Source organism: Pinus tabuliformis, chromosome 7 (genome assembly GCF_031772625.1).
Source record: "Pinus tabuliformis cultivar Carrire ecotype Pingquan chromosome 7, CPIR1, whole genome shotgun sequence".
In the NCBI taxonomy this organism is placed as follows: Eukaryota; Viridiplantae; Streptophyta; class Pinopsida; order Pinales; family Pinaceae; genus Pinus; species Pinus tabuliformis.
In genome coordinates, this window is record NC_142293.1 from 1,106,144,210 (window position 1) to 1,106,162,720 (window position 18,511).

The 18,511-nt window shown below is 39.7% G+C and overlaps 1 protein-coding gene across 3 annotated transcripts in view; it reads left to right on the forward strand.

The window, feature by feature from the left end:
* Positions 1–12,629, forward strand: part of LOC149251415 (phosphoinositide phosphatase SAC7-like) — a 321,376-nt gene extending 308,747 nt beyond the window's left edge. For all 3 annotated transcript variants that reach the window (XM_089459423.1, XM_089459424.1, XM_089459422.1), the window contains 2 exons: positions 11,849–11,915; positions 12,051–12,629. In XM_089459423.1, the coding sequence (XP_089315549.1) occupies positions 11,849–11,915; positions 12,051–12,178 (195 nt within the window). In that variant the 3' untranslated portion in view covers positions 12,179–12,629. The remainder of the gene's footprint in view (positions 1–11,848; positions 11,916–12,050) is intronic.
* The last annotated feature ends 5,882 nt before the right edge of the window (positions 12,630–18,511 follow it).

Sequence of the window (18,511 nt, forward strand, 5' to 3'; positions counted from 1 at the left end):
ATGGTACGTCCATCAAGTGGTAGGTGGCATGTGATATAATGATGGAATGGAGTGGGGATCAGGGGAAGGCTCTAAGCCACATGCCATGGTACAAGGGTAGCTATAATAGAGGAAGCCCACACTTGGGTATATGAGTGCAGGAGGGAGAAATCGTGGTACATGAGTTACCCCGACCTTTCTTTTTCCACCCTTCTTCTTATGCCTTTTGTCTTTGATTGATTTTTCTTCATAACTGCTCGAGGTTCCAATGATTGAGGGCATGATGTGTAGGATACAATAGTAGATACCCCTTTTAAGGTGGGGCCGTTCATTGCCCTTTAGGGGTTGGGATAGTCATGGGTTCTTTAATGTGGAGGGGGATCATCTAGGGCCTATAGGAACCAGGGTGGATGACCATAAATAAGGAGTAGAGTTCATGTTTGGCTTTTGCCCACATGCTAAATTTGTATGTCTCGGCCATCTTTTGCATTTTGTGGTACTTCTCTTTTTGTAAGTGGCAAAATTATGCTTTTTCTTTTCTTTTTAGCTGCATCCTTCGGGGCATCGTTCTAGGCCCGACTCAAGGTGTGGGCAAGGGGGGTCGAGGCTAACCCTTTGTGAAACCGGATGGGAAAAGTGATAAATGGGATTCAAATGAGCGGAGGGAAGTGATGCATATGGTGTCGGGAAGTGCGACCACGCAACCAAAATTAGGATTTCCCATGTAGTGCCAGCCTTAAAGCTAATAGGCAGTAAAAGAGATCCCATGGGACTAGGATACAAGGCTAAACACCAAATTGGCCGAGGAGAAGTCGAGATTTAGTGGCAGGAGACGGAGTGGGAGCCTGGAGGCCAAAAGATCAAGTTTCCAGAGTAGCAGCTAATTAGCAGAGTGAGAGAGACGCCGGTCCAAGTGAGGTTGACGCAGATCTGCGTAGGGTGACGCAGCAGCAAGGAGTAGCTCATCTTGAGCTAAAGTTAGTGTCGGATCACTGGTGGAAGTGAGATTTTTCTCACTAGACTTCTGTCAGTCATTTTCTCTGTATGGAAAGCTCGATTTGAGCTTCCATAGATTTGTACTCAGATTTACTATTGCATAATAATAAAACCCTCGGTTGTTGCATCGATTTTCCCAAGTTGGGTTTTTTCAGGGACATTATTCCAAAAACAACGGTGTGTTATTGTGTGTACATCTATTCTTCAAGTGTTTTTATTTCTTCTACAGTATTGTATTTATGAAGGGTGCAGTGTATATGTTTCGATATTTGTTGTAGGAAACTACAAGTAATTTGTTTGATTAATTTAACAAATAGAAGAAACATTATCAATTGCTGCAGTACGATTCAGGATCATCAAATTTTCACACTGACAATGGTCTTTGGGAGACCATGTAGCTGAAACACCTTCCTGAAAAACAATTCAGCCATCTGTGAGGCCGAGTATCGAGTTGGAATGGCAAAGAAGTGAGCGTACTTCATGAAGCAGTCCACCACCACATAGATGCATTCTTTGCCCTGTATTGTGTGCAACCCGATAATGAAATCCATCGATATTCTCTCCCATATCCCCCCCGGAATGGGAAGCGACTGCAATAGGTCTGCAGGGTGTGTCGGTTCTCCCTTGTTCCACTCGCATGTGTCACACTCCCGAATATGCCTCAGAACAGGGTTACTTGGGAGTGGGAGTGACATTTTCAGAAGTTCCCGGTTTGGGAGAGAATCCTGGAGTGTTTTATATATATATATATATATATATATTTTTTTTTTTTATATTTTGATGCATATATGTCAACAAAAACATGTAGAATGATGAATTAGATATAAAAAAACATAGATTGAACCATATAACAACAATCATCTAGAAGTTATAATCTTCATCAACCACGTCCACAAGTTAGTAACATACAACATATTGAGTCTCATGAATCATGATTCATCAATCTTAAAGTTTCAAGCTTTCAAAATTCAATATATAACATTTATCATCATTGATCACCCAAGTTGTACTTGTAAGCTAAGTGTAACCATTACAACAAATAATAACTAACATGAAACAAAATGTTATAAAATTAAATGAAATGAAACAACTTTCAACTTTCACGAAGCATCATATTCATAATTCATTACCAATGAGTTATCATTGCCAACTTCAAACTTCAAACTTAAATTGTCATATATTGTTTACGAAAATATCATAATAAATATGAAAGAGTCAACAATTATAAAAACTACTAGAAACTAGAAAAAACAAGTAAATCTATGATCTACATCTTCCTCTTGCCACCACGAATAATGTCTTAATTTATGAGTAGGTCATGGTGGTCTTCTAGGAGTCTCCTCCCGCATTGACCCGAGACCAGAACCAGAATGCATATGCCCTCCACGTGAGGATGTACATGGAGGCAACGACAACAAAGGAACAAGACTCGAAACTCGAGCACTGCTACTAGATGGTGGGGGTTACATGGTTGTTTCTTCATCTTCCTCTCTCATAAGTTCTTCTTCTAGTTCTTCAAGATGTATAGTGCCATCCTCCAAATTATCGTCCTCTGGGTGGTTGTCCCAAATTTTATATGTTGGATCCTCATAAGCCCGATCACAATAATGACTCAACAACCTCAAGTTGTAGTGCACATAAACCAAGCTTCTGCTCGATTTTCATTGAGTCTGTTTCTTCTCACATTATGTATGAAGCTGTAGGTGCTCCAACACCTCTCTGCAGAAGAAGTATTTACAACTTGTGAGAGAAGTTTTTTGCCAATTTTAGCAAAAGTCCCTGGCCACCATATGCTTCCCACCATGTGAGAGCATCAAATTTGTCTCTATCTTCCATTGCATGGAAGGAACCAAACAAACCGGTGCAACTGAAGTATCTGCTTAATTCAAGACGTAGATTAGCACATTCCTCTCTGTCAAGTATCAACTTGTCTAATGCTTGCAAATACCCTGTAGATACCTCTTCATCTATATGGGGTTTGACCCTAACCCCACCCCCAGGTGTAGGTTGGCCCAACCAAAATGCAGAGTAGTATTTTGGCGTAAGGATATATGCCAAGGCACGTAGTGGAACATTAAGTTTATTCCACTGTGTACACGCACAATTGTGAATCAGTGTATACAAGTTGAGATCATTTTTCTGAACAATATATTTTATTTGCCCCAACATGGTATCCATCTGCTCATACACCTCCTAAATCATTGGTTTATCTATATCTACAAACCGAATCATTTGATAAATGGGCTTGGTGAATTCCAATACTTGCCTCACACGTGCCCAAAATTGACCATCAAGAGCGGTCTCCTCCACTTGTTCAAAACCTTGCTTGTCAGCTGCATTTGTAGCCCTTTCCTTTAATACCTGCTAGTGTGGACTTGATACCATGGTAGCCAATGACTCTCTTACCTTCAAGAGGCGCTTGAAGGTGAGGTAATAGCTAGCAAATCTAGTCTTCGCAATCTTCAACAACTCCAATCTTGAGTGACTGCAGAAAAGGCCATGGGTATTGCTATGATTTGTAATAAATTTTATCATTTCTTTGCCTCTCTTGTACAAATCACCAATCCATTTGTATTGTTGGTTTTTGTTCTTAATAATATCAGGCATCAAAAGGTTCATTGCATGAACCAAACACCTAGACCAAAATATGTTGGGGTATTTATCCGCAATAATTGCTCCCGCTGCCTTACAATTAGGAGCATTATCAGTGATGATTTGGATGACATTGTATGGCCCAATACGTTCAATTGTTTCAAGTAATGGTTCTGCAATGTTGATAACGGTCTTGAACTTGTCTGAGTAATCATATGCTGAAAGAAAGATGACACCACTAACGGACACAATAAGAACACTTATCAATGGCTTGCCTTTTACATTTGTCCATCCATCAAATACAATGGACACCCCATGCTCATTCCAAGAATTTGTCATTCTACTCAAAGAATGTGATATTTTTGTTTTGTCATGATCAAGTCCAACGATTCTAGCCTTGTCATAACCAGGGCTCTTGTATCCTTTAGGGGCATCATTTATGGCAGAAATCATTTCATGCCAATAAGGTGAGCGAAGAACATTGAATGGTATCCCACATGCATAGAGAAACCGGTAAACTTATGAATCCACATCATTCCTACACCCTTCATCAAGGAAATATGATATGGTTCTATGCCTTAAAGAGATGTTTGGTGGCCTTGTGCCTCCATATCGATTGCCATGGGAGGATGCTGAAGGAGTTCTTTGTGCATGTGATTGTGAGATTGGTTCAAAGAAACCCTTTGATTTTTTAGATTTGTATTGGGCTTCCTCCTCTTCCCTTATGTATTTGGCTCTATCTGCTGCTGACACACCTGTACAAGTTTTGATTCCTATTTATTTATCTCTATCCCATCGTCTTTTCCCGTAGAGGTGCTTTTTGGCACGGGTGTATGAACTTGTGTAACTATTGTTGCAATGGGGGTAGTGAAATTTAATGGTTCTACCCCCTTTCCCTACTTCAGGCCTATTAACATATTTCCACAATGGGGATTGGTCTTGTTTAATTTTTTGAGTTGACTCATGTTAACTGTCCTCCAGCTCCTTCTCACCAAGGTACTCCTCTACGGGGTTTTCATCAAATCCACTATAACCCACTTCTTCATCCCCTTCTTCATTTTCAACCCTCCTTATTCTACTCTCCAACACCATAATAACCAAAAAAGGAACCAAGAAGAAGAAAATGCCAAACAATATAACCATGATGTTTGAAATTTGAAGTGTTGAATTTGGAAAAAAATGGAATGCGAATGGGAATGGGAAATAAAGAAAAAAAATTATTTAATTATTTAGCAATGAACATAAAAAAAGTTGCTAGATTAGAGTGTAGATCCTACCTCTTTGGCCTCCAATATCCCCTTGCAAGTTCTTCAAACTCCTCCAAACTCCTCTCTCACCAAGCTCCTCTCCTTGCTCTCCAAAATCTCTCTCTCTCCAAATTCTCTTGCTCTCTCTCACTTAGGATGAAGTGAATAATGAGAGGGGAGAGGGTTTATTTATTCCCCCCCCCACTCCTTCCCTTTCTCCCTTTTTCCCTCCCCTTCCCTCCCTCTCCACGTTGTTGTCGCCTCTCTCTTGATTGCGCAGGCGTCGCTCTCTGCTGGTCGGGAGCGAATTTTCCAACCGGGGAGCAGTCAGGAGCGATCGCTCCCCGACCACTCCCCGGTTGGAAAATTCGCTCCCGGAGTGACGCTCCCAAAAAAACTAAGGAGAAATTTTTTTAGGTTGGGGGCGTGCTCCCAACTCGCTGCCGCCTGGAGCACGGATTGGGAGCGAGATCAAGAGGTGGGGGGGGGGGCGCTCCCCCACAACCCTGCCTCAGAACGCTCCCTAATGGCCCGATATGTCTTCGTGAACCCTTGGTGCCCTGCTAATGGTGAGTCATGAGTAGCCTATAGAATCTTCCCCCTCAATGGGGAGCTGGGTACCGACTAGATACGGTCTCGATTGTAGATCACCTTGTTCATCACCCAATGTGGATCATTTGTCACCAACCCATCAAGGACCTCACACACAAACTTGTCCTTGGAGTACTCTACTAATAACTGCACCCTCCAATCTGGGGCAATGCTCATCAAGGAAAGAGTGGCTGGCCTCCTAGACAATGCATCAGCCACTACGTTGTGCTTCCCTTTGACATACTCAAAGTCAAAGTCATATGCTTGGAGCTTGCTCACCCACTTCTGCTGCCTCTCCTGCAATTGTTTCTGCTCCAAAAAGAACATGAGGTTGTTGTGATCAATCTTGACTTTAAACATGTTCCCCACCAAATATTGCAACTTGGCCAATGCATGCATCATGGCCAATATCTCCTTATCATAGATGGAGTATAGTAGCTCATGGGGCACTAACTTCTGATTCTCAAAAGCTATGGGGTGCCCCCCTGCATCAACACGGCCCCCACACCCACTCCTGATGCTTTACAGTCCAACACAAAAGGCCGAGTGAAGTTAGGAAGTGCCAACACCAGACAACTACTCATGACCTCCTTGAGGCAATCAAATGCCTTCTATGTTGTAGTGGTCCACTTGAAGGCCCCTTTCTTCGTCAAGTCTGTGAGGTGTGCGGCTAACTGGGAGAAGCCCTTCACGAACTTCCTGTAATAAGTGCAAATGCCTACGAAACCCCTCAACTTGGTCACATTCCGGGGCTCTGGCCAATCCCAGATAGCCTTGATCTTCTCCTCATGTACTATAACATCATCCTCCCAAATGATGTGCCCTAGGTAGAGCATGTTGATCAGCCCAAACTCGCACTTGGACAATTTGGCATAGAACTACTGTGCCTCTAGAATATGCAGTATTGTCTCAAGGTGTTGCAAATGCTCTTCCCAAGTTCTAATGTAAATTAGTATGTTGTCAAAGAACACCAATACAAACTTCCTCAATTGCCCATGAAACACGTGGTTCATGCATGACTGAAATGTAGCAGTGCATTGGTCAACCCGAAGGGCATATCCAAGAACTCGAAGTGCCCATAACAACACCGAAATGCTGTCTTTAGGACATCTTGGTCCCTCACCCGAATCTGATGGTACCTCGACTATAGATCAATCTTTGAGAAGAACTTAGCTCCCCTCAACTCATCCATCAACTATCTTATACGAGGAATGGGTTAGCGGTTCTTTAGTGTCTTCTTGTTGAGGGTTCGGTAATCAATGCACATTCATAAGGACCCGTCCTTCTTCTTCACTAGCACAATTGATGAGGCAAAAGGGGTAGAGTTGGGCCCAATATGCCCAAGTGCCAATAGCTCATTGATGGCCCTCTTGATCTCATCCTGATACGCTTTGGGATGTCGATAAGGGGTGGTGATGACGACCTGCACTCCTGACTCCAACTCGATAGTGTGCTCAAACCCCCGGTCAGGTGGTTGACTCGGTGGTATGTCCCCAAATACAACTAGATACCTGTCAAGAATAGCCTGTATCTTCGGATGTGGTGGCTTGGGCTTCCCCCAGCCTCTGAGATCCTCAACTCCACAACCCACTAAATGTCTCCATGTCTCAAGTCAGCCTCCATCTTGTGGGTCGAAACAGTCTGTGGTGGGTATGAGTGCATTCCCAAAAGCAACATGGTGTTGCCATCTGGCCTTACAAACTCCATCTCCAACTTCCTCCAGTCTGTTGTGACTCTGCCAAGCATATAGAGCCACTGGAGTCCCAACACCCCGTTGGTGTCCAATACATCTACTACATAGCTAAGTCACTTGAGACAGGGATTCGGGATCCGATGGATACGGGGATTCGAGTGTCTGATATAGACACGTTGACCCCCCCGAATAGGACATGTTCGGATACATTATATATTATTTTATTAAAATATATATATATATATATATATATATATATATATATATATTAAAAATTAGATATTTCTTACACAAATTCTCATTCATGATACAAATTCATTGATTTCAAACATAGATCTTCATCTAGATGTAAGATTTACAAAGTAACATTATGCATATGGATACAATTGTGACATAAATGATAAATCATAATACATATTCAATTCGTCAATGATCCACTAGGAGAAAGACAAGATAGTAAGATAAAGATATTGTAGTTTTCTCATTAAGTCATCAAAATCAAAATGTGTTACATAGGTAGTGTAATGCCAATGGAAAATAGAAATAGAAAATACAAAACAACTACAAGTATACAATCCTCAAAGCAGTAGGTAGCTTATGACTCATGAGTCATCAATCCTCATAGTCATTATCAAAATCGCATCACTATCCTCATCATCATGGTCACCGCTGCTCTCCTCTGCTGCATCCTCCTCCCCTATATCCAAAGTTGTCTTTGCATCTCTTGGTGCGGAGGATAATCCCTCTACAGTATCACCATCATCAAATCTGACAGGCTCTAGCAGTGGATCATTGAGATCCAAGTTTGCCAATGCCAACTCAACACTATTGTCTAGATCCATATCATCAGGAAAGACATCCCACATCTTTGTCTTTCCCTTCAACCACTTATCTCTCTGCTTGCAAATAACACGGAGGTTGGTGTGCACATACACCATTGTCTTTGCCCTGGACTGCTCAAGCTTGCTCTTCTTGACACTATACAAATTCCCATATGTGCTCCAATTCCTCTTGCAACAAGAGGATGAAGTCACCTGAGAGAAGAGCCTCATGGCTAACTGTTGTAGAGGAAGGCTTGTTGCCCCATGATTTGCCCACCAAGAATAGTGCTTCTTAGCCCCCCGTCTCTAATCAGATCATATCCTGCAAATCAACCAGTGCCAGTGGAAAACTCTGCAAAGGCATCCTCCACCTCATCAAAGGGATGCTCTATCTTGAAAACCCTGCCTGAATGCATCTTTCCTCCCTTGTGAGATTTCACCACCCATGTGAGGAGGTAATCTTCGGGAAGGTCCACCATTCAGCCACTCATGGCTGTAGTATTTTGGGTTCAATGAGTGAGCCAAACAATGTAAAGGTGTGCAATTCTTGTCCCATCTACTAACAAGAATATCCTGTACAGTGGTGAAGAAGGCCTCTGATGATGTCTCATACTTGGGGCACTCACTCTGTAAAATAATGGTCCTCATAGACTCAATCATGGAATCCCATCCCTCATAAATCTCTCCTGAGATGGGTTGCTCTGTATCTGCAAATCGAAGCAAAGAAATGATAGGGTCCATGATCTGAATAAGTAGATCTAGCCTCTCCCACCATGCATCATCTAACACTGTGTCCTTCACTCTTTTAGAGGCTACTTGAACTGTCTTTCTCCAAAAAGACCAAAACTATGAAATATCCATGGCCCCAAGAGTGGTCTTGATCTCCCTCAACCTCTTCAACATGATGAATGAAGTGGCAAACTGTGTATCCGCAATCTTCAACAATGATAGATTGTTGTACTCCTTGTATATAGTGAGGGCATTTGTATGATTTTGTACAAAGTTATGGATATGTCGTGCATCCTCAATAATGTTACCAATCCAAAGCACATTAGAAGCAATAGATTTCACTGCTAAGTTCAATGAAAATGGACAATGCAAGGTGTCCAAAACACTTGTGGATATTTAGCTTCCACAATCATGGCAACAACCTTGCAAACATGTGCATTATCTGTAATGATTTGCACACAAGAATCAACACCGACATCTTCAATAACTTTAATAAACAACTCACTCATATATTGGGCATCCTTGTATTGTCCAAGGGCATCCACTGCTTTCAAGAAAACTGGACCATTCAAGGAAGACACCATGAAGTTGATGAGTGGGTGTCGTTCTGGATCTATCCATCCATAAAAAACAATACTAACCCCTGATGTTGGCCATGATGCTTTAATAGGCTCAAGCATTTTTTTCACCTTTTTTTTTGCCTTCGTCAACAATGGTTCTAAGCTTCTTTGACCCAGGAGGCACATACCTTGATGGAGCCCCTTGAGTTAGAGCTTGACACATCTCAATAAATAGAGGTGAGTGTGCAACATTAAAGGATATGAAGTTTTGATAGAAAAAAAAGCAATGGTGAGATCAAACTCTTCCTGTTTCTCCTTTTGAAAAATCGTGTCCATTGGACCAAGTGAAATTGCCTTTCATTTTGCTGTTTGCCCCCACCAGAACTCTCAAATGGAAATTTTTTGCTGCTTTTCCTCAAGAATGGAAGGGGGTCATTATTCTTGGTTTTTATTTTTATTTTGCAGCCACATTTGCCATACCAACATTAAACTCTCTTAGCATTTCTTTCCACTTTGGTAAAGACACATTTGTACAAACTCCAGTTTCACAACCTGGTAAAGCGAACAAATGACCTTTCACATGGAAATTTGTGCTCCTGAAATTATTGTGGCAATAGCTGCATTTCCAACTCACATTTCCTCCACCCTTCACCTTGCTGGGTGACCCTTGCTCTCTTGTGACATATTTCCACAAGGGATATTTGTCAATGTTACATTGGGGAGGAAGTCTTCCCTCAACATTACTTGCAATAGAGGGAATACTTGTAGCAGACTCTGATGAAATTGGGAGAGGAGGGGCATCTCCAATGTGGAAATTCTTCCCCTTCCTTTGCCCCTTCCCTATTGACGTTGATTGAGCCGTGAATGCTATAAAAAAATCCAAAGATGCACATATTTGTAAAAGAAATGCATATGCAAACTGCTGTAATAAAAATGCAAAAACAATAGAGAAAAATTGCACTTACCTATTGCTTGAATCTCCTTGAAAATGCTGCCACACCCTTTGCTCCTTGCTCCCAAACACCCACAACAAACCCATAGCAAAGTGAACAAGTGAATGTGAAAAAATAAGGTATAAAAGTCACACTATAATGCTGTGTCGGTCACTGTTTTTCGGATTTGTGTCTGAAAATCGGAACACATTGTGTCCTGATGGGGACACAATCCAGATTCGATCGTGTCCTGATTGGACATGACGTGTCCCAATTTTCGGACACGAATCGGCCCAAATCGTGTCTGGTTCGCCGGATTCGCGACACATTGGGCCTAGGAGACGAATCCAGTTTCTTAGGTTATAATTTTAAAGTTGCATGCATTTTTTCAAAAACTACCATACAGAAAGAAAGACTTGAAATCAAGATCTGTACTTTAATACAGTAACTTTCAAGCAAGTGAGCTATGACAAATGATATAACAAATGTTAGAAAGGAGCCAAGGTTACTCTTTGCCTTGAAGTGGGTGCTTAACTTGAAAATGCTGGTTTTTGCTTGCGAAAAACTTAACACAACTGCTCAACAAACAAATTTTGGAAAAAATTCCAAATTTTTAGAAGAGTGGGGTAAGATTTTAGTTCTTTTACTTGAAACATGTAACATTTTTTTCTCTATTTTTGATTTGCCAAGATAGCAGAAAACATAGTGCCAATAATATATGTAGAAAATAAAACACTTTCCACTTTGTTTTTGATTTGCCAAACTTGCACAAAGCATAGGGCAAAAGAGCATATGTAAATTTGAAGTAAAAACATAAAATCCAAAATGAAATATTAAAACTATATGAAAGAGATTTCAAAAACCAAAATGAAATTGTGTATCTCCCAATATGATATAAATGGCCATATCTTGGAATTACTGCATGTACTGGAACAGTTCTCTCAACCTAGAAATGCTAAAAAACAGCTGAATTTACAAGTCCTTTTCTTTGATGCGTGCAACAATAGAGGCTCAGGATCTTGGTGAATGGTGAGAAAGCCTTCATAAGCTTTTTGATACCATGTTCGATAAATAGGGTATATCCACATAGGTTAACTGCATTAAGGAAACCACTCTCACAAATATATCAAAGATTATGACATCACTGTATAATGTGGGTAAAACCCTCTTAGAGAGGAACGGTCCATGGCCCTAGCCAAAGTGGCCACTTGAGGCAATATATTGATGCAAAAGGAAAGTATTTTACATATGGTTTTCCAACAATTAATCGTCAGCAAATGACCCTCCATGCTTTTTAAATAGAGATCATGGGCCAATTGTGTGTTAAGCCATAAATTAATAGCCAAAGCCATAGATTAAAATTTAATAGCCATTAGTATTTTGGAGGAGATGAAACATATGATTACTTTATGTTTATAACATAATCATGACCATCATATTATATAATTACAAATGCATACTAATGAAGCACACTTGATCTAAAGAGTCGAGACACATTAGAACAAGTTGATTTTAACTCCCAGGTGTCTGAATGCCTTAACCATTTTTTTAATTTTTTTTATGTTTTTCGTGACGTTCTTGGAATCAGCGTTTAGACAAACAATGTTTGTTCAAGCATTGCTTCTTTTATGAACAATAATGCAATTCATACCATAGAGATTATATACCACTGTTGATTAGTCATACTAAAAGTACTTTCATTCTGCAGTCAGTTCCATTGGCTTCAGCTTTGGTGCTTGCTAGTATTGTGTTAGCGACTATGTCTCTGCGGCAAGGTGAGATAGTAAAAACTATCACTTAAATAAATGACACAAAAAGAGCACACGTTATCCTATGTTTCTCTCAAGAAAAAGTGTATTAGAACATCAGGTATTTGTGTTATTAACTGGATGTTTTTCTTGGTAGTACAGGAAGACAAGATGCACGGCGATTCATATTTTCTGCTTTCTGGGCTAGCCTGGCTTTGGGTATCGTGACTTTTGTACGGATCAATGGTCGTGTGTTCTGTAATCGGCCTCGCCTGCAGAAGCTGCTCTGACACTAAACATATGGGGCAAGAATTTGATGTAATGCAGTGTTCTTTTGTTTTAGTCACTTTCTGTAATCAGTTCATCACCATTTTGGACAATCAAATTGCAATATATTTTGCTAGAGTCATCTGTTGAGATTTCCTATACAGCATTTGTTGTAGAAATTAGAAGTAGCATTCGATGGAGCAAAGCAGTTTCTTGATGACTATAATTCTTTAATAATAACTTCTAAGTGTATCTTTTGTTTGCAAAGACTGCGTTTTTCCTTTCACTATTTATTTTTCCTGCCTTTTCTTGGCAGAATATTTTATCTGATGTACAAAATTTTTTCTCTACGTTTAGGCATCTCTATTTTTTAGGGAGACAATGGATTGGATTGATTCAAGAACTTAATATTAATTGACCATTTTCTCTACAGGAGTTTGAATTTGCAATATAACTTAAGTTTCATATTTTTCACACTTTTTTATTTTATACTGACAGGGATATGTCATGACACAGCATGACCCACGTTTGGTATATTTATGTCTTATGCACACTGCTCCAAATCAGTAGCTATGAATGCTGACCACTTATTTTCAGTTAGGATCCCATCATAAGTTCTACACTGCGATTAAAATGACTCCTGATTTCATACTTCGATTAAATATTGATCTCATTCAAACCAAGACTCAAATTGCATCATAACTATGATAGAATTTGACATAGAATGTAATGCCTATTGTCATCTTTGATTCTAATTAACAATGTAGTCATCTAATATTTAGTCACTGTAAAAGCCAACGAGTATTTAGTGAGACGAATGCATATACTAGAATCTAGTCACAGTTGTATTTAATTTTTTTTTTTTTAACAACATGGAAAGTTGAATTTGCACAAGTATCATGGCCATATCTAGTCATAGAATGTATTCAATTCTTGCAAAAGGGAGTCAAAGTCTATGAAAGCTAATGATGTAGGAGACCTTAGACTATTCACTATGGCATTGGCACAGTTAGGCAAAAGAAAGCTGAAGCAAGGTCAGCACAAGAATAAAGGTGAGCACAGGTGAGAATAATGCACAGGCACAAAACAATGTGCACAAGCAGAAGGTGCAGCATGAAAACTGAGGCATAAGAGTGTGCCACACAATGGTTTAGGTGCAGGAGGTGGATCGACACATAGAGAAGCAGAGTGCATCTTAGAATGTTAGTGCAGGGCAGAAGGATGTCTCAGTGAAAGTATGGTGCATGAATACGTACAAGGAAAATGAAGCAACCGGTTGGTAAGTTGAAGCATGTTTTCAAAACTGTTACAACTGAACTACAAGTTAGTTTACTTGTTTCTCAGGGACTAATATCCCCATAGTTATGGCACAACAGTGATGACCATATCCAATGCAACATTGAACAATTCTGAACAACCTTGATCCTTGTGCAGAGATGAAAAGGGTTCGTTGTTCTAAGTAAGTTAATTTGGTGCACAGCAGTAGCAGTGATGTAAATAGAGGTGTTGTAAAAATCGTGAAATTATTGCGGACTTCATGATATATCACAATGTAGTAATGTACCCTAGTGAGCGATAATATCCCTGGAAAAGATCATACTTTTTCCAATTTTGAATATATCATGATATATTGGCAATATTTCGTCTGAAAATGGAAAATATCAACAAAGTCAAGAAAATTTTGATATTTTTGTTCAGTTTGAAGAGGGAAATCAAGGGATTGAGGGCACAGTTTCCTAGGAGAGAGATGCTTGCTTTAATGCATTCACACTATATTGGGTGATCTATTTATGCAGGCTGGGCCCCTTTCCCTAGATAGGACTAGGGAAGGGTTTGACCAATGTTCCACCAAGACTCCGGGACGGGGAGACGCGGGTGCGGGGAGACGCACAAGGGGGACGTGTGGGAGTACCCTCAAATTTTAGGGAAATTTAGGGGGTACGGGGGGACGTCGGGGTATATATTTTTTTTTCCTTTTTAATATATATATATATATATATATATATATATATATATATATATTTCAATTTCATATTCAATAATGAAAGCATAAATACAATGATACATACATAATTGAATTAAATAATGAAATACATTGATCCATACTCATCATCTTTACTAATACATACATGATTCATCCATAGACCACGAGATTCAATAATGAAATACTCCAATCCATATTCATTATTCATTATTCACCATTCTAGAATCTACATTGATTTAAAAATTAAATTCATCATTCATAATTCTAGATTCTAAATTGATTTAAAATTAGAATTCATCATTCATCATTCTAGAATCTAATTAGTACTAAGCAAAATAGATTATAGTAGATATTGAAATCTGAATATTGGAATAGTAAATTGATATAACTAAAAATCAAAAACAGTGGAGTGATGGGTCTAAAAGTCACTCTAAAGTACAAAGAGGGCTTGGTGCTCTTGATTAAATACAAATTCCATACCCTTGTACATGACAAAATGCAATGGAAACATTGCAATCCATCGAATCCTGAATTCCTGAAAAACTGTTAAGTTTGCTGGATTTTGAGTGAGATCTAAAATCCTACTTTCTCCATATGAAATCCAATGAGGTCGGAACCACTCTCAAACATCCTAAGTCATTTCATGGTAATGTTAAAAATTTAAGTAAAAGTGACATTCTCTTTTATCTTTCATTTTCATCCTTTTACTTTAACAATTTAACATTACCATGAATTGCATAGCATTAGTAGGGAAATATGGTCAAATACTACGTTTTCCCTGTCATAAATCAATGTTTACAAGCAAATTTAATGGGGGACGCATAGCCCATATTGAGGGGGGATGCCCAGACGTCCCCCTTTTGGGGAGTCGCGTCCCCCACACTGGGGAAATGTCCCCCCTGCGTCTCCCCGCGTCTCCCTAAAAAGGGGACATGGGGAAACGTTTCCCCAGACGTCCCCCTGTCCCGGGTGCGTGGGGTGTGAGGGGTGCGTGCACCCGACCCTGGGGGACGCGTCCCCGTGGAACACTGGGTTTGACATAGTGAAGTTAGGTGCACTATTAGGGTTGCATGTACATCTACATGCATTGTATCCCTACATCTCTCCTAATTTATAAAGGAGGGACAGGGCATACCATTGGAATGGTTGGTTATATTTTTTGTGAGCAATGCAAAATTTATGATTCTGAGTGGTTACCACAATGTTAGCTTTTTCTGTAATAATTTTCTACTACTGATGTGTTTGTAGATCTAGCATTCCGTCCAATGATTTTAGTAGGTTAATTACTTAGATTTTTGCTGTGATACTTGCTACGTGAAAATTTATGCTTATGTGTTTGGTTGCTGCAATATTAGTTTGCAGTAGTAATCTTCAGCTATTGATATGTTTGTAACTTTGTAGATATAGCATTTCTTCGAAAGATTTTAATAGGTTAATTTCTTTTCTAGTACCTAGGGTTTATAGGATTGTAGGTTTGCTTACCAGAGGAAAAATTTAATGTGGTGTTGATGTTGAGCATCTGAAATCTTCCAAGATCTGTGTCTGGAGTGCGCTGTTGCATGTAAGAGGGCGTGGTCAGAGGATTTCGGCAACTGAGATTCCTAGAAGTCTCCAAGGATTTGAGAGATTAGTGCTTGTGAGGAGATGTGAGTGAGATGCCTAGGATACTGTAGTGATTGGAGTATTCATGTTTGAGAGCAGCTGATCTGATTTGTTTGTTTGAGGTGTGTTTAGAAGTTGCAGGAAGGACTAGTCTCAATCTTAGACTGTGACCGATCAAAGGGATCTTTCTACTTTACATCTTGAAAGTGCAAATTGTAGATGATGTTGGAAGAAGTTGACATTTGGTGTTTTGGGGAAGCTAAGGTTACAATGTCGACTAATCCTATAGAGTTGGCTAAATACAACAAGATGGCTCCCAAGGGGAAGAGATTCATCAGATTCTGCGAAGAATCATTTGACCTTGAAACCATGGAGAAGAAGTTCGCTAATTATATTTATGAACCTTGATCACTCTATATCAGAGTGTAAACATTTCCTTCAAGATTGTAATGTACCAAACAAGACAAATTTAAAAAGATACAGAACACAGATATTTTGTTTAATATCCTCGTTAAATATTTAGGATTTTGCTTCAGAAAATTATGCCGTAATTATCTTCAATCAAATTACACAAATTCACCATGAAATTGTCGGCAAAACTAAGAAACATAAAGCTGCAACTTAAAATGGACAGGAAACACAGGCAGCAAACCTCGACCTTATTATATTACTGTAAAATATGAAATTACATGCTAATACAAAATGGCCAGAAAATGGCTGAGATGAAGCCCTCCAAACTGCTGCACATTGAATCTGGCGTCTCCACTGAAACTAGAAGTGATAGCACACCTGTGAATTCTGGATGAAATCACCCATGGGTTTTCCTTCTGGGGCTACTGAATCTGAGAACTTGGTTCTCCAAACCTCACCACAAATAAAATACACAAATCCAATATGTTCGCAAACCATCTCCCCCCCTCCTTTTAAAGGCTTGATAGATCTCCAATCTACTAGAAGTATTTTATTTTATTATTTTAATATTATTATTCTAGAAGCTCCGCCTTGACTTCATCTAAGTGACTTTTTAATTTTATTTTATTTACTTAAGTCACTTTGGGCCTTTTTCCTTCAATTGATTATTTTCCCCTTTTTTTATTTAACAAAGTGACTAGTTAAAGTCACTTTTAATATGAGAAATTGGTAAATCACCCACCATACTTTCTTTGACTGTTGGGAGTCACTTCTCATCATCCCATCCTGTAGATCTTCTCATTCCAATTCCAATGAGCTATTACACTAATTAATTACACTAAGGTGTAATTAATTAAGTTAAGCTCAACAATAACCCCGTTTTACAAGAATTATCAAAATGCAGCAGAACCAAAAGCAAGTTGTGCAAAACCGACCCTCATGATGGAATACACCTAGAGAATGCTGTCAAATCCCATAAAACCCCTCAAAACCCTTCCGGGACACCTGATGATGTAATCCTGCTCCTGTGGCCTAGCCAACGCATACCTTTAAAATCCATTTTGGTTCTACTATAGAGGAAACTGAAATTGGGGCCAATACAAGTCCTCTCACCCCAAGATTGCTTTCCCTCAAGCAATCTTTATCTGTCCACAACTAAGAAATTAGATTCGTTGAAAACACTTGATGTGTCCCGAATCTGATGAATCAGACATGATTCAGTGGGACACGTGTCCTCTGAGCATGTCTAAGCATGTCCCACTTGTGTTCGAGGAACGTGTCTTGATTTCGGGACACGTGTCCCCTGGAATTGCGTATCGTGTGGTCCATAAAGCCCGGTTTTGGGTCATTTCTCCCTCACTTGTCTCTCTTGCTGTGGGTGTGTGGGAGCGACTAGCAAAGGGTTTGGGAGAATTTTGGAGGCGATTCAAGCAACAAGTAAGTGCATTTTGCTTCTATTTTTTTGCATTTTTCTTCTATTTTTTTGCATTTTTATTACAGTAGTTTGCATGTGCATTTTTTTACAAGTTTGTGCGTTTTTTTTTTTTTGTTATAGCATTCATGGCTCAATCAAGGGAAGCAGGGAAGGGGCAAAGGAAGGCGAAGAATGTCCCCATTGGAGATGCCCCTCCTATTCTAATTTCATCAGGTTCTGCAAGTGTTCCTTTATTGGAAGTGGGGCTGCAACAACAACTTCAAATGTTGGGGGAAGAATTAATTTAGAAAGACAATAGCCTTAAAAAAATATCCCTTGTGGGAGTATGTCACAAGAGAGCAAGGGCCAGCCAACAAGTTGAAGGGAGGAGGCACTGTTGCTTGGAAATGAAACTATTGCAACAATCATTTCATGAGCACTTATTACCGTATGAAAGCTCATTTGTTGGCTTTATTAGGTTGTGGAATTGGAGCATGTACGTAGGTGTCTTTAGCTAAGAGGAAATAAATGGAAAAAGAGGCCAATGTTGGTGTGACAAAGGTGGCTGCAACATCTGAAAAAACAAGAATGATGATCCCCTTCCATTCTTGTGGAAAAGAAGCAACAAATTTCCATTTGAGAGTTTTGGTGGGAGATAAGAAGTAGAAAGAAAGGCAATGACACATGGTCCAATGCACAAGATTTTTCAGAAAGAGAAACTGGAAGAGCTTGATCTCACCATTACATTCTTTTTCTATTAGGACTTCATATCCTTTAATGTTGCATGCTCACCTTTATTTATTGATATGTGCCGAGTTCTAACACAAGGGACTCCGTCAGGGTATGTGCCTCCTAGGTTAGAGAAGCTTAGAACCACATTGTTGAGAAGAGGTGGACAAAATGCTTGAGCCTATTAAATCAATGTGGCCAACATCTGGGGTTAGT